The sequence below is a fragment of the Berghia stephanieae genome, chromosome 13, assembly GCF_034508935.2.
Source record: "Berghia stephanieae isolate SIO BIC M18660-M18661 chromosome 13, UCSD_Bste_1.3, whole genome shotgun sequence".
Lineage (NCBI taxonomy): Eukaryota > Metazoa > Mollusca > Gastropoda > Nudibranchia > Aeolidiidae > Berghia > Berghia stephanieae.
The window spans coordinates 6,710,705-6,733,204 of record NC_088372.1 but is presented as its reverse complement, the minus strand read 5'-3'; the positions used below and the strand labels follow the sequence as shown (position 1 = coordinate 6,733,204).

Genomic DNA, 22,500 nt, shown 5'->3' with positions numbered 1-22,500 from the left:
AACTGGCAAAACACTATAAAACAAAACAAAAATTGGCCAGCAAAATTTCAATTCAACTACCGGAAGTAACAAGAATATTCCAATAATAACCCAAAAGATTCGATAATTTTAGAATTGTCGACGACACGGCTTTATCAATGGATGTTTGAAGTAAACATTTTCTGTCTAAAATGAAATAAAGTCTGTTTTGTCAGAGAATATCACTTATTATGAACAATTCAATGTCCACAAACGGACTGTTGCCTGTACACTAACGATAGATAGTTCGAAGATGACGTCATTCAGGTCTTTGTTATTGTTTTTTGCCATTCGCGTTTATGAGTAATGCTCACTGAACTGTATTAACCTGACTATAAACGTTCATGGATACACACAGTTTTGTGTGTTGGTCCGTTATACTTCCGGATGGCAATGTTATGAGCTTCTTAGCCAAGCGCATACTATCTATAAAACAACAATAAACAATTCAATGTCCACGAACGGACTGTTGCCTGTACACTAACGATAGATACACTAATAAAACAATAATATTGGCCCAAAACGTTTAACTCAAAACTTTATCAACATGTTCAGATAACCGTCAACTTGTCTATAGCATCTCAAACCCAAGATTTTAAAGAAGACATTGTTATATATTCTTGTTATAATCGTTAAATGGATTAGAAGTGTGACCTAAAACATCAAAACACTATTATGTCAGGATGGACGAGATGGAGAAAACGTAAGAATCCAAGATACTATGCGCTTGGCTAAGAAGCTCACAACATTGCCAGCCGAAAGTATAACGGACCAACACACAAAACTGTGTGTATCCATGAACGTTTATAGTCTGGTTAATACAGTTAAGGGAGAAGTACTCATAAACGTGGATGGCAAAAACAATAACAAAGACTTGATTGACGTCATCTTCGAACTATCTATATCAAAAATATTACAAAAAGTTTGGGAACAGCAGGTAAGAGGGGCAGCGTGGCCCAGCGGTGGGGCCTTTGCTTCTAACCCAAAAGGTACTGAGTTCGACTACCCGCCTCGTTGTGTGTGTCATTGAGCAAGTCACCTCACCCAAGCTCACTCTGCGTCGATGCACTGCGGCTGACGCATGGGTTATTATATAGTATTCCCTTGTAATAAACCCTAAAGACAAACTCTTACCCTTGGAATTGAATAAAGGGAATTTTATTCTATTTATTTATTCTATTTAAAAAAATCCGAAAAGGTGTGCTTGGACTATTTTTAAAAAATCAAACATCAGAATAAATGGAGAAGATGATAAGATTAGGATTTTATCTAGATAATCAGATAACAACAAAAAAAATCGATTAAGGTTATTTTTTGTCACCCATTGTAAGTCTTCGTATTATTCGAGCGCTTAGAGTCTGGTGTCTCGGAGTTATAGCGCTATATAAGTTTTCAGCATTATTATTATTATTCTAATCTGATTATATTTGACTGAACGAGGGAGATGAATGGAGGGACGGGGTAGAGGCAGAATTAACTATGATACTAAACTATACGGGGGGGAATTAGCCCGTGGACTCCTGCCTTCTGTAAACACACGTATATAAAAATTTGGCCTGAAAACTCGTCCTTCAAATATTGATCAATTTAAACGACCCTCATCTTGGCAAAAACTCTCAAACCTGGGATCTCGCGAGGTCTTTAATCAAGTATCATGTTTGTTTTTTTTTTTTGTTTTTTTGTGTTTTTTTTTTTGCCAAGATGAGGGTAATTTAAATCGATCGATATTTGAAGGACGAGTTTTCTGGCCACATTTTAAAATACGTGTTTTTTAATGAGTACAGCGGCAAGCCGGTTTAAATTGGCCGTATTTATTGTAGTTTCTTTTTATCATAATCGATTATTTAAAAGTAATATTTCCACAATACATGGGTACATTAACATGGTCCACTAGAGCCGTAATATCAACATAGCATAATTTAACAAACGAGTACCAATATCGATATATGGTATGGTAATCTCAAATCGATATCCTAATTATTGCAAAGCTAACACATCAATAATTATACAAATATACACTTGTATATCGTATAATATTGACACGGCGGTATGAATACAATGATATAAATAACACATCCGACAGGAAGACTCATTGCAGCCTAGCCTGTTAATGCTATGCGCTTTGGTAAAATAATCACAACATCCGCCAGCTTGTGCGGCTATGTGGTCTAGCGGTATGACACTCGATTTCGGTTTCGGAAGGTCCTGAGTTCGGCGCATAGTTGAGTCCTTGGAAAAGGCTCTTTACTCATATTCTCTCAACGTACTCAGGTGTAAATTGAGTACCAGGCCGTTAACAGACCCAGCTACCACTCACTAATCACTGCTGGGTTGAAACGAGGATTAGAAGACAAAAAAAAAAAAAAACCCAAAAAATCTCGAACTTCACCCGGGCTCCAACCGTGGCCTTCGTAAAGTTATGGCCTGATACTGACCAAAAAATGACGTCAAAATGCCAGTCTTTTTCCACAAAAGAAAACAAATCGTGAGTTGTATTCAACAGTTCAACCAATGAAATAACTTGTTTCCATGAGCTCGACTAACGACAATTCACTAGGCGGTGCAAAAACCAAATAGTGACGTCAAACTGCCAGTCCTTTTGGATTTCAGTATCAGGCTATAACATAACGATGGATACGCTGATACTGACCAAAAAATGACGTCAAAATGCCAGTCTTTTTCCACAAAAGAAAACAAATCGTGAGCTGTATTCAATAGTTCAACCAATGAAATTTCAATATCAGGCTATAACATAACGATGGCTACGCTCCATCTTGGTCCCTTTGCATGAGACACGAGTGGAGTTTTACTGCCTGAGCTGTCCGGACTCCCTGACCTTTTAAGAGTATGCGCTTGGCTAAGAAGCTCACAACATTGCCATCCGGAAGTATAACGGACCAACACACAAAACTCGGTGTAACAATGAACTTCTATAGTCTGGATAATACAGTTCAGTGACAATTGGATTTACTAGTACCAGAGGGGGAGGGGGGGGGGAAGTGGTCGAGTGGTTAAAGCATTGCACCGAGACCCGGAATTTCCCGCGTTCGAGCCCCGCTTCAGGCAATTTAATTTTCCTTGGGCAAAGTCATTAACCCCCAATTTGTTCACTTGGACAAACATGCATGGGTGATTCCTGTTGACATCAGACATCTTGTTTGATGAATTATATATATTCCTTCGTGGAATGCCTAGGCGACGATATCTTATGATGTCGTGGCGCGCGGAAGGACATAAAATGAAAAAGAAAAAAAAAAACAACATTCCTTATTAAATTAATGTATGTATAAGTGTGTTTGTGTGTGTTAGTGTATTGTGTGTTAGTTAGTGTGTTTGTGAGTGTGTATTCGTGGGTGGGTGTCTGAATGTGTGTGTGTGTGTGTGTGTGTGTGTGTGTGTGTGTGTTATGAAGTGATGACTGTGTCAAACTTCATCGGACTGTGACGTCTTCAAACGAGATTCACACAATAAATTATGCACTTATCTATAAGCACTGATGACTTGATAAATTCGAGCCACTTCTAACGGAAGAAAAAGAATTCCAAAATTGTGGTGCGCATGCGATTCATTTTTTTTCTTTTTTAACTTTTGCTTGATTGTTTTGTTGTTTTTTTGTTTGTTTTGTTGTTTTGGATTTTTATTATTTTTTTTTTTTGGTGTTTTTTTTTGTTTTTTGTTTTTTGTTGTTGCTTTTTTTTTTTTTTTTTTTTTTTTTTTTTTGTTTTGTTTTTTGGTTGGTTTTGTTATTTTTTAATGGTTTTTTTTTTGTTTTTTATTTGTTTTGTTCTTTTGTTTTGTTTTTTTTTTGTTTTTTTTTTTTTGGTTTGGGTTTGTTTTATGGTTTGTTTGTTTTTGTTTTTTTGTTTTTTTTGTTGGTTTCGTTTTGTTTTGTTTTGTTTTTTTTATCCAAGATGAGAGTCAATTTAATCGATAGATTTTGATGCTTTGTGTTCAGATTAAAAAACTCACAACATCTACCGACCGTATATAAAAGTACATACACAAAAAACTATGTGTAACCTTTAACGTTTATGGTCTGATCTGAACTATTCACAAAAGTGGTTGGCTAAAAACAATAACAAAGAGCTGAGTGGCGTCAATTTCGTTCCTTGTATCAGAAAGACACGTTTTCCGACCAAAATTTCAACAAAGTTTTTTTGGGGGTGTTTTTTTTTTTCAGTGGATAGATAGTGCGAAGATGACGTCACTCAGGTCTTTGTTATTGTTTTTTGCCATCCGCGTTTATGAGTAATGCTCACTGAACTGTATTAATCTGACTATAAACGTTCATGGATACACACCGTTTTATGTGTTAGTCCGTTATACTTCCGGATGGCAATGTTGTGAGCTTCTTAGCCAAGCGCATACTATCTATACGGCAATAAATGTGTTGCTTTTAAATCTATTTTTATATTGTTTGTTTTGCCAAAACAAAAACAGACTGGCTCATAACACGCATATCAGGTTTGAAATGAATTCAAACCGAGTTGTTTGATACGCTCAGATACGCACCAGTGGTTTTATTCTTACCACACAAACGCACTCAAGTGTTTTATTACTTTGAAATATCAAGTGTTTGTTTGAGATCAACGGGCCGCATGCAAGAAATCTTTTTCTTTCTTTTTCCTTTTTTTTTTATTTTTGTTTTAATTTTTTTAATTATTTTTTTTTAATTTTTAAATCATTTTTTTTTTTTTTTTTTAATTTTTTTTTTTTTTTTTTTAATTTTTTTTTTTTTTTTTTTTTTTTTTTTTTTTTCTCCAATATTGAGAGAATGCGTTTGTTTCGCGAATTCATTCCCTTGATTAGTGTTCAAAATAATAATATTACAGCCATCTACATCAGGGGGACTGGTCTCTCAGCGTTGTGGCGTAGAGATAGAATGCGTTTGACTAAGAAGCTCATAACATTGCCATCCGGAAGTAAAACAGACCAAGATACAAAACTATGTGTAATCATGAACTTTTATAGATAGATCAAAGTTGACGTCACTCCGGTCTTTATTACTGTTTTTTTCTTTTTTTTTTTTTTTTTGCCATCCACGTTTATGAGTAATTCTCACTAAACTGTATTAACCAGACTATAAACGTTCAACGTTACACATAGTTTTGTGTGTTGGTCCGGATGGCAATGTTGTGAGCTTCTTAGCCAAGCGCATACTATCTATATTTTCCAAGGCATTGAAATGGCGACTGCATATGGAATTTCTTCCCCCCAAAAATATGAGCAGCTTAATATCACCACTAAAACATACACACACACACACACACACACACACACACACACACATGCATACACACACACGCTCGTTGCTGGGCGGACGTGACATCAGACTATTGAATCCAATAGATAGAACGAAGATGACGTCACTCAAGCTTTTGTTATTGTTTTTTTTTCCATCCGCATTTGTGAGTTGTTCTCACTAAACAGTATTAACCAGACTATAAAAATACATGGATACACACAGTTTTGTGTGTTGGTTCGTTATACTTCCGGATGGCAATGTTGTGAGCTTCTTAGCCAAGCGCATACTATCTATATGGCATTTCTCCAAAAAAAAAAAATCCAGCTATTATCACCACTAACACACACACACACGCACACACACACACACACACACACACACATACACACACGCTCGTTGCTGGGCGGACGTGACATCAGACTATTGAATCCAATAGGTAAAGCATCAATATATATAAAGATTATAATATATCGTTCCATCCACCTAATTCATATCAGTTCATCATCACATTATGACAACCATTATAATGATGCCCGCAATAACATTACATTCTACAAAGACGATTTTTACTTTTTGACATCCAGTCATCCATGACAAAATTATTAACTCACTCATTCCTAGAGATTGTGATACTTTTCAAAATTGGTAAAAATGAATTAATTTTTTATATTTAATTTTTTTAAATGAATTAAAAATGAGCATACATAGATATATATAGTTTTATTCAACTAGCATTAACATGCAAAAACATTAGCTTTGATACCACGCCTATGATTTGTCACAGAAAAATGTAATAAATGGGTATGGAGTAAAAGCGTGGCCTTCGTAAAGTTATGGCCTGACACTGACCAAAAAATTACGTCAAAATGCCAGTCTTTATGCCAGTCTTTTGCCACAAAAGAAAACAAATCGTGAGTTGTATTCAATAGTTCAACCAATGAAATAACTTGTTTCCATGAGCTCTACTAACGACAACTCACTAGGCGGTGCAAAATCCAAATAATGACGTCAAACTGCCAGTCCTTTTGGATTTCAGTATCAGGCTATAGATAGAATGCGCTTGGCCAAGGAGTTCACAACAATGCCATCCGGAAGTATAACGGACCAACACACAAACTCTGTGTAACCATGAACTTTTATAGTCTGGTTAATACAGTTTAGTGAGAACAACTCACAAACGCGGATGGCAAAAACAATAACAAAGGCCTGAGTGACGTCATCTGCATACTATCTATAGATATTAGATGTCCTAGGTTGTGTTCCTTAGATATAAGGACAATGTGCGTTTAGCTTAGAAAGTCACAACATTGCCAGCCGGGAGTATCACGAACCACCACACAAAACTATGTGTGACCTTGAACGTTTTTGTCTCGCTAACACAGATTTATGAAAATTACTCATAAACATGGAATGGCAAAAAACGATAACAAAGGCCTGAGTGACGTCAACTTCGTTCTATCTATAGATAGAATGCGCTTGGCCAAAGAGTTCACAACATTGCCATCCGGAAGTATAACGGACCAACACACAAACTCTGTGTAACCATGAACTTTTATAGTCTGGTTAATACAGTTTAGGGAGAACAACTCACAAACACGGATGGCAAAAACAATAACAAAGGCCTGAGTGACGTCATCTGCATACTATCTATAGATATAAGATGTCCTAGGTTGTGTCCCTTAGATATAAGGACAATGTGCGTTTAGCTTAGAAAGTCACAACATTGCCAGCCGGGAGTATAACGAACCACCACACAAAACTATGTGTGACCTTGAACGTTTTTGTCTCGCTATCACATATTTATGAAAATTACTCATAAACATGGAATGGCAAAAAAACGATAACAAAGGCCTGAGTGACGTCAACTTCGTTCTATCTATCTCAACGATCAGATTATAAACGTTTACGGTAACGCATTGTATTGTGCGTCGTATGATACGTTCAATCCGATTTGCGGATAGTAATAAAATGAGTTGGTGTTGTTTTGTTCTTTTGTTTTGTTGGGGTTTTTTTTTTTTTTTTTTTTGTTATCTGTGGGGGGGGGGGGGGGGGTTCTATTTTTTTTTTTTTAAATTACTAGGCGCATAGCACCATTAAGAAAACCAACAGAAGTATCAACATATTCGTTTTATAGATAGTTCGAAGATGACGTGTCTCATGTCTTTGTTATTGTATTTTGCCATCCGCGTTTATGAGTAATGCTCACTGAACTGTATTAACCTGACTATAAACGTTCATGGATACACACAGTTTTGTGTGTTGGTCCGTTATACTTCCGGATGGCAATGTTGTGAACTCCTTGGCCAACCGCATTCTATCTATAAGTCGGAAGCAAAGAGAAAACGACTATGTGCGGTTATGTGGTCTAGTGGCATGACACTCGCTTTCGGATCGGAAGGTCCTGGGTTCGAACCTCGCTCGGCGCATAATTGAGTCCTTGGAGAAGGCTCTTTCCTCACATTCTCCCACCGTACTCAGGTGTAAAATGGGTACCTGGCCGTTAACAGCGTTGTCTCTGTCCGAAAAAAAATTGTAATATCGCCTAACGAGAGTCATGTCATGTCCCGTCCTACATGTTAAATGTTGCTGTTGGCCAGAGACCCCTTGTAAAGCGCTTTGGCAAATTTAGTGGATATTGCGCTATATAAAAGATCAATCAATGCGACAAAGTAAATAAACACACGACGAGAAGTGTGTAGCTTTGATTTGACACGCGTGTGCTCCGATCTCGTGTCACATGATTTATTACACACGTCAAATTGATATGTACTAGATAATAAAGGTGTGACTATTATGTAATGAATAAATCAGTGACTCGAACAGGTGTATAACTCTCTCTCTCTCTCTCTCTATCTATCTCTCTCTACCTCTCTCTCTCTCTCTCTCTCTCTCTCTCTCCTTCACTCTCTGCCTCTCTCTCTCTCTCTCTCTCTCTCCCTCTCTCTCTCGCTATATATAATATATATATATATATATATATATATATATATATATATATATATATATATATATATATATATAAGGGGATATACATACATATCCATCTCTCCACTCTTCCTTAGAGCGTGAGCGTGCTCGCGAGTGCCCATACACATATAATGTGTGTGAATGACCGTGCGTGTGTTGCACGTTGAGTCGAGTTAAATATTTTATGTAATTTAATTACATGAATGACATACCTGCATATCAATGTGCTTGTGTGATAATGTTTGTTTGTTTTTTTTTCTGAATTTATTATACAAAAAGATGTGAGCCTTTTATATAGCGCAATATCCACTAAACGTGCTCAATGCGCTTTACAAGGTGTCCCTGGCCAACAGCAACACGTAACATGTGGGACGAGACATGACGCCTATTAGGCGATATTACATTTTTTTTCGGACAGACACAACGCTGTTACCGGCCAGCTACTCATTTTACACCTGAGTACGGTGAGAGAATGTGAGTAATGAGCGTTTTCCAAGGACTCAACTATGCGCCGAGCGAAGCTCGAACCCAGGACCTTCCGATCCGAAAGAGAGTGTCATACCACAAGACCACATAGCCGCACTAAGATACAAGGACAAAGAGAGACTGGACCGGTTTTTTATTAAGTTATCCATCGATTAGGGGGAAGAAGAATTGTACGACCGAAGCTACCAGATCTTATGACCATTACCACGAAAGGCACTGAATATCGTCGGTGGAAAGAGGGAGGGAGAGAGAGATAGGGAGGAAGAGAGAGAGAGAGAGAGAGAGAGAGATAGGGAGGAAGAGAGAGAGAGAGAGATAGGGAGGAAGAGAGAGAGAGAGAGATAGGGAAAGAGAGAGAGATAGATAGATAGAGAGATAGAGAGAGAGAGCGAGAGAGAGAGACACAGAGAGAGAGAGAGAGACAGAGAGAGAGACATAGGGAGAGAGAGAGAGAGACAGAGAGAGAGACATAGGGAGAAATAGATAGAGAGAGAGACAGAGAGAGAGACATAGAGAGAGAGAGAGAGAGAGAGAGAGAGAGAGAGAGAGAAGCGTCCACTTACCACCATTAACTAATTCCTGTTCTCCTTGTTTCCAAGCTACTGTCGGAGTTGGCTCGCCCACAAAGTTCAAGGTCAATGTCAAGGTCGAATTTCTAGACAAGGTGACGACCTTCGGGGTCAAGGACACAGCTCTAGGGGGAAGAGACACGGGTCCTTCTATAGCGAGTCCCTCTGACTTTTTGGATGCTGGAAACAGAGACAGGAAGAATGGAAATTAGCTTTTATATTTTTAAAATGAACTTTTATATAGCGCAATATCCACTAAAAGTTCTCAGAGCGCTTTACAATGGGTCCCTGGCCAACGGCAACATTTAACATTTAGAACGGTACATGACGCCTGTTAGGCGATATTACAATTTTTTTTTCGAACAGAGACAACGCTGTTAACGGCCAGGTACTAAATTTTACACCTGAGTACGGTGAGAGAATGTGAGTAAAGAGCCTTTTCCAAGTTATTAGAGAGAGAACGTCATGTTGGTTGTGCACATGCGTCTCTCGTCCTCGCTTCCGGTGAAAGCGGCTTGAGACACTTCAAAACCAAATTGGCGTTCTCTCTGTAAGGTGACGTCCAATCAAGGGACGCTACTCTTCCGCTAATCTCATTCCCTATAAACGAGTTATTTTTATAGCGCCCGATAAAAATATAACGAGTTTATTCCACCCCTCCCAGTAAGATTATTAGATATTTTGTAACCAAATGGTATAGTATTAGTACTTCTATTCACCATAATTTGTATCTTTCTCCTTCTGCTTGAATGACAATTTGACCCAAAACTAAAAACGTTGGATTTGTATTCATGCGCACCAAATGATTATTTATAATTACCAATCAGCTGTCATTTACACCTTATTTCACACCAATAAAATGTGTGAAAATATTCTGCAATCGTTGAATAACATTTTTATTCAACGCGTTCAAAGCAACTGTAGTAGTAGTAGTAGTAGTAGTAGTAGTAGTAGTAGTAGTAGTAGTAGTAGTAGTAGTAGTAGTAGTAGTGGTAATGGTAGTAGTAGTAGTAGTAGTAGTAGTAGTAGTAGTAGTAGTAGTAGTAGTAGTAGTAGTAGTAGTAGTAGTAGTAGTAGTAGTAGTAGTAGTAGTAGTAGTAGTAGTAGTAGTAGTAGTAGTAGTAGTAGTAGTAGTCAAATTTATAAGCGACCGCCCTGTCAAATCGTGTTCGACCCCCCCCCCCCCCCCCCCCCCCCCCCAATGTACTTTGCCTGCTTCATACCAGTGTCATATTTCAAGGAATGCAAACAATGTTAATACGTAAAACATCTCAATTTACAGACATCGACATCTCAATTTACAGACATCGACATCTCAATTTACAGACATTGACATCTCAATTTACAGACATCGACATCTCAATTTGCAGACATTGACATATCAATTTACAGACATCGACATCTCAATTTACAGACATCGGAACAAACCACAGCTTCGTGTGTCTAAGCTTTCAAATAATTATCTTAATATTTCTTGATGCCATGCGTTTGGGTAAAATACACACCTTTTCTACCCGCCAGATGAAGCGTATCAACAAATTCGTGTGGCCTGACACTGACCACCTTAACAACGCCATTATCACATACTACTATGTCATTCGGCTGTAGTGTGTCATTAATCCTGTTTTGTTAATAAAGGGGAAACCCGAAACGTCCACATTCATTATCTGTTTTCGTTTATTCAATTGAAGCTAACAATCAATTTCACATTGTTATTTATTTCTTCGAGTTTCGAGCAGCAACATATAGATAGTATGCGCTTGGCTAAGAAGTTCACAACATTGCCATCCGGAAGTATAACTGGCCAACACACAAAACTGTGTGTAATCATGAACGTTTATAGTCTGGTTAATACAGGTTAGTGAGAATTACTCATAAACGCGGATGGCAAAAAACAATAATAAAGACCTGAGTGACGTCATCTTCGAACTATCTATATATTACTCACTTGCTATAGAAAGTCTGGCCGAGGTGGTAACGCTCCCTGCCGAGTTACTGGCCAGACAGCTGTAGGTTCCAATGTGGTCAGTGAAGGTTTCTTGGACAGTGAGGACACAGACACCAGACGAGGGATCGACGCTCGTGGATATTTCCTTGGATTGCTGGATGGATGCATGGGGCGATAGGAAAAAATACTTGTGAATATTATGGGAATTGAAAAGATTGTACTTACGGGTAAAGTTGCTGTGAAGAAAAGAAGAGGGAGACAGAGGATAGATTACATTGACAATCTGAACGGATGGATGGTGGAGGAGGAACAGGAATCGAGCTATTGAGAAGATCTCAGGACAGATATGGTTGGAGGGACATGATGGCCGATGTCTGCAACAGGCCTGGCACTTGATGATGATTATGGGAATTATCCATAGATGTAGATAACAAGATGGGCAAAGGATGGTCAGTGGTGTTGGTGTCATGTTTTATGGGGAAATTTGAAAAACACAAGTGAATATTATGGAGAGAGAGAGAGAGAGAGAGAGAGAGAGAGAGAGAGAATGTGTGTGTGTGTGTGTGGGAGAGAGAGAGAGAACCATAAAGAGTGAAAGAGAGAGAGAGGTGGGTAGTGAAAAGGGAGAGACGAAAGAGGGAGAGAGACGTGGGGACTGGGGAGAGAAATAAATACAGACAAGGGGGAGGAGGTAAAGAGTGCGCACGCGTGTGTGTGTGTGTGAGAGAGAGAGAGAGAGAGAGAGAGAGGAGAGATAGATAGATAGATAGATAGATAGATAGATAGATAGATAGATAGATAGATAGATAGATAGAAAGAGAGAAAGAGAGAGAGAGTGAAAGAGAGAGAGAGAGAGGAATTTAGATAGATAGATAGATAGATAGATAGATAGATAGATAGATAGATAGATAGATAGATAGATAGATAGATAGATAGATAGAGAGAGAGAAAGAGAGAGAGTGAAAGAGAGAGAGATAGAGAGAGAAAGAGAGAGAGAGAGAGGAATTTAGATAGATAGATAGAGAGAGAGAGAGAGTGAAAGAGAGAGAGGGGGGACAGATAGATAGATAGATAGATAGATAGATAGAGAGAGAGAAAGAGAGAGAGTGAAAGAGAGAGAGATAGAGAGAGAAAGAGAGAGAGAGAGGAATTTAGATAGATAGATAGAGAGAGAGAGAAAGAGAGAGTGAAAGAGAGAGATGGGGGACAGATAGATAGATAGATAGATAGATAGATAGATAGATAGATAGAGAGAGAGAGAGAGAGGAGAGGGGGAGACAGATAGATAGATAGATAGATAGATAGATAGATAGATAGATAGATAGATAGATAGATAGATAGATAGAGTGAAAGAGAGAGAGAGAGAGAGAGAGGAATTTAGATAGATAGATAGATAGATAGATAGATAGATAGATAGATAGAGAGAAAGAGAGAGAGAGAGAGTGAAAGAGAGAGAGGGGGGGAACAGATAGATAGATAGATAGATAGATAGATAGATAGATAGATAGATAGATAGATAGATAGATAGATAGAGAGAGAGAGAGAGAGAGAGAGGGAGAGAGAGAGAGAGAGAGAGGTACAAACTTAAGTGGGTGCGCACGACAGCTGTGTTTGTGTGTAATATTTTTATAATATGTCGTTGTGGCGTACGTATATACACAGCATCACACCTCTTTCAACAACAAGGTGACAATGGCTATTCATAGCCCAAAACACTCAGTGAGTACAAGATATTATCTACTTGACATCAAAGGGTGAGTGAGTGTGTAATGGTGGGCGTTGAGAACACCTTAATGAGTGTGTAATAATAATAATAATAATAGTAGAAGGTGTGTCGTCGGCAGATAATATTAAGAAACACACATATACACATATGCATATTGACGATACAAAGTAAATAAAAATAGCATACAAAAGGAGAGAGGCGACGGCAAACTAGAGAGAAAGAGAGAGAGAGAGAGAGAGAGAGAGAGAGAGAGAGAGAGAGAGAGAGAGAGAGAGAGAGAGAGAGAGAATAATGAGGAATAGGTTGGATGCGGCTATACAACTTTTGTGAGAAAACCAGGGGGTTTTTTGGGCCCAAGAAATAATATTATGGGCTCCAACTGGAGTTTAAAGCAAAATACCATCCCCCCCCCCCCCCTCCCCTCAGAATAGAAATAAAAACTACAAACGTTCATGGATACATCCAGTTTTGTGTGTTGGTCCGTTATATTTCCGGATGGCAATGTAATGAGCTTCTTCGCCAGGCGCATACTATCTATAGATAGTATGCAGATGACGTCATTCAGGCCTTTGTTATTGTTTTTGCCATCCGCGTTTGTGAGTTGTTCTCACTAAACTGTATTAACCAGACTATAAAAGTTCATGGTTACACATGTGTGTTGGTCCGTTATACTTCCGGATGGCAATGTTGTGAACTCCTTGGCCAAGCGCATTCTATCTATAGCCTGATACCGAAATCCAAAAGGACTGGCACTTTTACGTCATTATTTGATTTTTGCACCGCCTAGTGAGTTGTCGTTAGTAGAGCTCATGGAAACAAGTTATTTCATTGGTTGAACTATTGAATACAACTCACGATTTGTTTTCTTTTGTGGCCAAAGACTGGCATTTTGACGTCATTTTTTGATCAGTGTCAGGCCATAACTTTACGAAGGCCACGCATAGCCCTCCTTCCAAACATGCCTTCTAGCTGGATTGAGTGAGTGTCCTTTCAGTTTGTTAATATTTATCTAATCACCTAATGGACACCGTGACGCATAAATTATTAAATTTACATATTCATAGACAATCCTATAAATGGTAAAATGTATCGGTAACAGAATAAACTGTGACGTGAAACTGTCTAACAAAAATAATAATAATAATAATAATAATAATAATAATAATAATAATAATAATAATAATAATAATAATAATAATAATAATAATAATAATAATAATAATAATAATAATAATAATAATAATAATAATAATAATAATAATAATAATAATAATAATGAACAAAGCGAACGTGCCTGAAGCAGAGCTCGAATATGAAACCTTCCGGGTCATAATGCTTGGATTTTTTGGATGTCTGAATCACACACAAACTCGTTAGCCCATGCGTGAGTCCGGATGGCAATTAGGTGAATTGCTTATCCAAGCGTATGCTATGTTATGTTCGATTTGATATATAATTTAGTAAGAACCAATCATCAAAACCAGTGTAAAAACAATATAAAGGAAATGATTTTGATAAACACTCAAAAATTTACCTTTATATAGAGCAATATCCACTAAATGTGCTCAAAGCGCTTTACAAGAGGTCCCTGGTCAACAGCAACATTTAACATGTAGGACGGGACATAACGCCTGTTAGACGATATTAATACAATTTTCCGGAAAAAAGACAACGCTGTTAACGGCCTGGTACTCATTTTGAACCTGAGTACGGTGAGAGATTGGGAGTGAAGAGCCTTTTTACAGCCAAGGACTCAACTATGCGCCGAGCGCGAGGCTCGAACTCAGGACCCTTCTATCCGACCATAATATAGCCGCAAAAACTACAGGGCTGACCGATTCGGCTGATCGGCATGTACTAAAGGTAACTATGGCCATGACACCTTCCCCATCTGCTAATGCATTGTAACATTGGAGACTAAAGGCCTAAAGGATGGATAATAGGATTATATAATGACAGTGTTATGACAATCATCAGTATTGGTGTCGTACGCTGGAAAAAAAAAAACACATATTTAAAAATTTGGCCAGAAAACTCGTCCTTCAAATATCGATCGATTTAAATGACTCTCATCTTGGCAAAAACTCTCAAACCCGGGACTTCGCCGAAGTCCCGAGTTTGAGAGTTTTTGCCAAGATGACAGTCATTTAAATCGATCGATATTTGAAGGACGAGTTTTCTGGCCAAATTTTTAAATATGTGTTTTTCAAGAGTACAGTAGATTGGTCCATGAACGTATATTATTACTGTATTATATATTATAAGACAATCCAACCTATATTCACCCCGGGGACACTTAACGATATTATATAAGGCTTTTCACTGGTCATTTGGACGAGTATACAGTTACTGTACAGGGGGAACGAAATTGACATCACTCAGCTCTTTGTTATTGTTTTTAGACAGCCACTGATGATTCGTTCTCAGTAAATTGTGACAGTGAATGACGTAATCAGTCGGATGGTGACAAGGTTTGAACTGAGATATTGCCAAGTTGAGTTAGAAGGTCTATTTTTTATCAAAAATGAGTTCTAACTATACAACTCACAGGGCCTGGAAAAAAACAAGTAATCTCATTCCAAGAAAAAGACAGAGGAGGATAGAAGACACAGTAAGTGCCTCCCTGCCCACTATGCGAGGTAAGGAACCCCACCCAGAATGACATAATCAGTCGGATGGTGAAAACGTTTGAACTGAGATATTGCCATGTTTAGTTAGAAGCTTAATTTTGATCAAAAGTTCTTGTCATAAATGAGTACAAATCAATCCTTTTTGTAAATCTTCGGGAAATACAACTCACGATTTGCTTTCTTTTGTGGCCAAAGACTCGTCTTTTGACGCAATATTTTGGTCAGTGTCAGGCCGTAGCCATCGTAAAGTTATAGCCTGACACTGAAACCCAAAAAGACTGGTATTTTGACGTCATTATTTGGTTGTTGCACCGTCTAGTGAGTTGTCGTTAGTAGAGCTCATGGAAACAAGTTATTTCATTGGTTGAACTATAGAATACAACTCACGATTTGTTTGTTTTCTTTTGTAGCAAATGAACCGACTTTTGACGTCATTTTTTGGTCAGTGTCAGTTTATAAGTTAACGATGGCTACGTCCTAACCCTGCGAGGCCACATCAGAAGACCCGCACTCGTATTTTTTGGAAAAGGAGGGGGAGGGGGAGGGGGAGGGGGGGGGGACTAAAGGGTTTTACGTGTTTGCAACACGTTTAGGTGATTTCAGCGTCTGTAAAAAGGAAGATTATGCAAAAGTAGAAGCATTTTGGATGTCGATCCCGGTTCAAATAGGGAACAGAATCAGATTCCAAGAGCGAACTATCACTATCAATGAACTTAGTTTGAGATCACCTAAAAGTCTCATCCAGACAGAAGCACTGGATCCCACAAGAAAGAGTAAACTGAAATGCTTACAAATTAATATATTCAAAACGAAGAACTATACAACTAAATATATTAGATATAATTTAAAAGGAAAATAATATCATCTCCCAAAACAAATACTATAGATAGTATGCGCTTGGCTAAGACGCTCATAACATTGTCATCCGGAAGTATAACAGACCAACACACAAAACTGTGTGTATCGATGAACGTTTATAGTCAGATTAATACAGTTCTGTGAGCATTACTCATAAATGCGGATGGCAAAAAACAATAACTAAGACCTGAGTGACGTCATCTTCGAACTATCTATACAGTACAGTTGACTGTTTCCCACTCACTCAGCCAAGTACTCCAGCCAGGGCCGGGACAAAACCAAAAAATTCCATTCTAACACAAACACAGAAAGCTAGGTGGAAAAGGAAACATAATATATTCTAAGAGAGAAAAAAATTCGAGCTTTATATAGCGCAATATCCACTAAATGTGCCCAAAGCGCTTTACAATGGGTCCCTGGTCAACAGCAACATTTAATATGTAGGACGTGACATGTCGCATGTTAGGCGATATTGCAATTTTTCGGACAAGGACACCGCTGTTCGGCAGGTACTCATTTTACACCTGAGTACGGTGAGAGAATGTGAGTAAAGAGCTTTTTCACGGACTCAACCATGCGCCGAGCGCGAGGCTCGAACCCAGGACCTTCCGATCCGAAAGCGAGTGTTATACCACTAGACCACATAGCCGCCCAGCAACATGACAGTGACCTCTCCGCATACCGTTGGAGGTCAAGGACCTCATTCTACCTCTAATTATTTGATCTGTTCCGATAGGTACTCTACCTATCCTAACCCTAACGGGCATATGTCGCTTGGTCGTCCAGCCCTCTCTGAGTTCCCACGCTTATACATACTTGTTGAGATATGGATGGGTTTTTTTTTTCTCCAATAAACATGCTATTCACATTCTCCAATTCTTCATTCATTCATGCCCTTTTCAATAATAGTGACCATTACTGGAGTTAAAAGGTCCACTTATTTTGATTTCTTTCTTTCTCACTTTGAATGAGACCCATCTCCACACAAAAAAGCTATTAACTATGTCGTGATAAGGGGGTTCCCGATAGCTCAGTTGGTAGAGCACTCGCTTCACAAGCAAAAGGGACCGACACAGAGACGACTCCGGGTGCAGTCGATATTTTCTCTGACCCCCCCCCCCCCCCCCCCCACCCGTTCAATGAACGCCACTACCACATTATCTCATTCATCTGTAGTGTTTCATTCATCCTGTTTGTTGATAAAGGGGAAACCCGAAACGTCCATTTTATAGATAGAACGAAGATGACGTCACACATACACATGCCTTTGTTGTTGTTTTATGCCATCCCCGTTTGTGAGTTGTTCTCACTAAACTGTATTAACCAGACTATAAAAGTTCATGGTTACACAGAGTTTTGTGTGTTGGTCCGTTATACTTCCGGATGGCAATGTTGTGAACTCCTTGGCCAAGCGCATTTTATCTATACTTCCGGATGGCAATGTTGTGAACTCCTTGGCCAAGCGCATTTTATCTATACTTCCGGATGGCAATGTTGTGAACTCCTTGGCCAAGCGCATTTTATCTATACTTCCGGATGGCAATGTTGTGAACTCCTTGGCCAAGCGCATTTTATCTATATGTTTTCGTATATTTCATTGAAGCTTATATTCAATTTCACTTCGTTACTTATTTCTTCGAGCTTCGAGCAGCAACATTTCCATAATTATTCTATCAAATCACTTTCCATTTCCATTTCCTATTCTCATTCCCAGACGACACGTCTGAATGGACATCCCATGCCCAATAATCGCCTTTGAAGTCGCCGCGCGTATTCTCACGCGTCACTTATTCCAGAAGTTCGCCGTCCGTTCATTCAGGCTTTGGATTGCGAGATTTTTCACGCGTCTCCTCGGCGCACAATTCACAACATTTCTGACAAGAGAACTTCTGTTTTCTATTATACCCACGTTCGTTTAAGGGGAGGAACACCCGATTTTAACACTGATGCTATGCGTTTAGATAAAATACTCGCAAAATCTGCCAGCCGGTTATACGTATCCGTACACAAGACTTGAGCACGTTTAGTGGATATTGCGCTATATAACAGCTAACTTTTTTTTTTGTGGTATGGCGGCACGAGTTGATCTAAAAATAGGTCATGAGATTTAGTGCCAGGTCAGATGACACGAGGATCGTAACGTTTGTTATTATAATATTTTTTTTCTCTTCTTATGTTTATGAAAACAATCAGTAGGGGAGGTAAGCAGTGCCTTTTGTTCAGGGCCCGTCAACAGACTACAGAATAGGCGATTGGTCGGGCTTGGCAGGGTCAAGACAAAGGGGAGATAATTTGTCCTGTACGCTGTCATGACCAGATGGAATTTGTGTGTACATCTTATCATAACAAAGTAGGTGTAAATCTTATCGGAGGTCAGCGGGGTTGTGATACGTCCTTGGTGCACTGTTATAAAGAATATTATAAGCATTAAATCGTTTCAATTGTCAGGTCTGAGCTTCGATCCAAGGAGGGTTGTTACGTCATTGGCGCATTGTTATAACGCTGCCTTGTTATAAAGAATGTTATAAACATCAAATCGTCTCAACCATCAGGTCTGAGGTTCGATCCCAGCAGGGATGTTACGTCCTTGGCGCAATGCTTGAACGAATAATATTATAAGCATTAGATTGTCTCAACTAATAGGTCCGAGGTTCGATCCCAGCAGGGTTGTTACGTCCTTGGCGCAATGCTTGAACAAATAATAATATAAGCATTAGATTGTCTCAACTAATAGGTCCGAGGTTCGATCCCAGCAGGGTTGTTACGTCCATGGCTTGCTGTTCTAAAGAATATTATAAGCATTAAATCGTCTCAACTGTGTAACCTTAAACGTTTATAGTTCGATTGATACATTTTGGTGAGAATCACTCGGCTGATGGCCTGAAAACAATAACAAAGAACGTTTTAAAAAAATTTGTTCTAGATAGTCGACAGCGAGATGACAGTAAAATGTATTCTTTTCCAGTAACACACTCCATGGATAAAGAATATATTAGGTTATTGCAACGTTCAACGGATATATATATATATATATATATATATATATATATATATATATATATATATATATATATATATATAAATTGTCACTCACATTATATGGCCGAGACGTTCGTTTTTGTGACTTTCTTCCACGTCCTTAGTCGGCATAATGTCCGAAGAAAAAAATTGTATTCCATACGAGGTGCTTGTCCTTCCTTCCGTTGCGTAGTGGTGATTAGAGGATGTGCAGTGACATTGTTGTGGTGTGCTCCCATTGCTTATATTATGAGTGTGTGTGTGTGTCTGTGTGTGTGTGTAGGTGTGTTGTGTGTGGTGTGTACATGTGTGTGTATGATATTGTTGTGGAATGTATATATATATATATATATATATATTGCTTGCTACCCTTTGGATAGGATACATTAGACAGTCGCTGAGTATTGTCCCTACCGATCCGCTAATAAAACCAGCTGCCCGATTTCTGCTGGGTGAGTGGGCAGTTATACAAAACAAAACAATAAAGAGAGTAAATAAAGTCGACGTGGTTTCGGACTATAGTATATCTTAGAGCGAGTTTGGCAAGCGCCCTAACAATTGAGCTATCTCGACCCCCCATTGTTTGACAATACAGAGATGACACATAACATTGTGTAAATAGGAGGCTGATTGACTGACTGGTTTTAACAACGACAAGGAATTTATTTAACAACTACATAACTACACCACAACGTGGGAAAACAGCAGGGTAACTTGTTGGGGCTGGGCAAATACAGCACAGGAATCGATTCTGACCGTAGCCATCGTTATGTTATAGCCTGACACTGAAACCCAAAAAGACTGGCATTTTGACGTCATTATTTGATTTTTGCACCGCCTAGTGAGTTGTCGTTAGTAGTGCTCATTGAAACAAGTGGTCCCATTGGTTGAACTATTGAATACAACTCACGATTTGTTTTCTTTTGTGGCCAAGGCTTGTCTTATGACGTCATTTGTTGGTCAGTGTCGGACCGTAGCCATCGTTATGTTATAGCCTGATACTGAAATCCAAAAGGACTGGCAGTTTGACGTCATTATTTGGTTTTTGCACCACCTAGTGAGTTATCGTTAGTAGTGCTCATGGAAACAAGTTATTTCATTGGTTGAACTATTGAATACAACTCACGATTTTTTTTCTTTTTTGGCAAAAGACTGGTATTTTGACGTCATTTTTTGGTCAGTATCAGGCTATAACTTTACGAAGGCCATGCTAGAAACCACGAGGGGTTATTATATTTTGACGTCATTTTTGTTTTAGCTTTGTGCAGCTTCTAGTGAGTTTTCGTTAACGAGTGTTCAAGGAACGAAATGATTCCATTGGTTGAACTATTGAATACAATTCACGATTTGTTTTCTTTCGTAACCAAAGACTTGTCTTTTGATGTCATTTGTTAGTCAGTATCAGGCTAGAGATAGTATGCGCTTTTGGCTAAGAAACTCATAACATTGCCATCCAGAAGTATAACGGACCAACACACAAACCTGTGTGTAACCATAAACGTTTATAGTCAAGTTAATACAGTTTAGTGAGAATCATTCATAAACACAGATGGCAAAAACCAAAACAAAAACCTAAGTGACGTCAACTTCGAACTATCCAGAAGTTTACGATGGCTACGATTCGACTCGGGATTCAACAAACTGCCTGGTGCAGATTGAATCGACTTCTCAAGGATAATACTCTTCAACAGTCGTAACGTCACTTCCTTCCTAATGACGCATGGTTTCTTAGTAACACTGGCTCTAAACTATCGGAACAATGGCGGACGCCGTATGAAATATTTGTCCGGCGAGCATAAAAGCGTATCCAAAGGGGAAAAAAACATAAATTTGATCATGTTTTGACTTTTACACATTCAGATCACAAGACAAATGAAAAGTTCTAGCCAGCATGAAGAATAAAAAGTAATGATTTTCTTTGTTTAGAACCAAGATGGCCGCCGTTACCGGGCGGCGTGACATCAGACTACTGAATCCAATTTAGTTGCCTGACAAATGTTTTACTAACGAAGTCAAAATTGCAAGCTATACTTTCAGTCATCCCCATTGTTGACTTTTACAATTTTTCTTTTCTAGTTTAACCCAATCAACCCTAACCCCGACTATATCCGTAGTTTACCCGGGTTACTTTTACCCCATGCCTATTTATTACATTTTTCTGCGACAAAATTATAGGCGTTGTATCAAAGCTAGTGTTTTTGGTTTTTACATGTTAATGGTTGTTGAATAAAACTATCCATGTACATGCTGATTTTTAATACATTTTTTCCAATTTTGAAAAGTAGCAAAAATCTCTAGGAATGAGTGAGTTAAAGCAGCTCTATTTTCAATTAACCCAGGGTGATCGACATGGGTTTGGAAAGATCAAACGAAATAATAAATAGGATATCGCTAACTAACGACTAACATTTATGTGTCAGTTCTTTAACAAAATATCGATATTGTATCGTGTGTGAAATCGATCGATAACCAGATAACACCGTAGAAATAAACGACGTCAGAATAATTGCAACATTTATTTGTTCTTTCCGTCGTTAATATCAATTGTCAGAGGTTTTTTTTACGACAGAGCAAAAAAACAAAAAACAGAAGAAATAAAATAAAATTTAAAAAAAAAAAAAAAAAAAAAAAAAAACAACGCCTCCCCCCCCCCACCCCCCCAAAGTAACAAAAAAAAAGACCCCCCCCCCCCCCAAAAAAAAATCAAAAAAAAATCAACCCCCTCCCCCACCCCCCAAAAAATGTCTCGTCCTACATGTTACGTGTTGCTGTTGGTCAGGGACCCAAAGCGCTTTTAGCATGTTTAGTGGGTATTGCGCTATATAAAATTTCAACTTAACTTATAGCACATCATATTTTATTGAATTATATGCCGATGGTCATCTGATCAAGTCTCTGAAGAAGGCTACATACGCACAGGAACCGCTCCTTATTCACCCAGTAGCAATCGGGTAGCTGTGTATTTTAGGTTTGACTGACGCCTTGTCCAAAGGGTAACAATTAGTGTAATTACTATCGTCTGTTTCTGCACGTCA

The 22,500-nt window shown here is 38.5% G+C and overlaps 1 protein-coding gene across 9 annotated transcripts in view; it reads right to left on the bottom strand.

The window, feature by feature from the left end:
- Positions 1-22,500, bottom strand: part of LOC144958990 (uncharacterized) — a 196,130-nt gene that overhangs the window by 68,076 nt on the left and 105,554 nt on the right. For all 9 annotated transcript variants that reach the window (XM_078891299.1, XM_078891294.1, XM_078891297.1 and 6 more), the window contains 2 exons: positions 11,234-11,387; positions 9,280-9,465 (listed from right to left, as the gene is read on the bottom strand). In XM_078891299.1, coding sequence (XP_078747425.1) covers positions 9,280-9,465; positions 11,234-11,387 — 340 coding nt within the window. The remainder of the gene's footprint in view (positions 1-9,279; positions 9,466-11,233; positions 11,388-22,500) is intronic.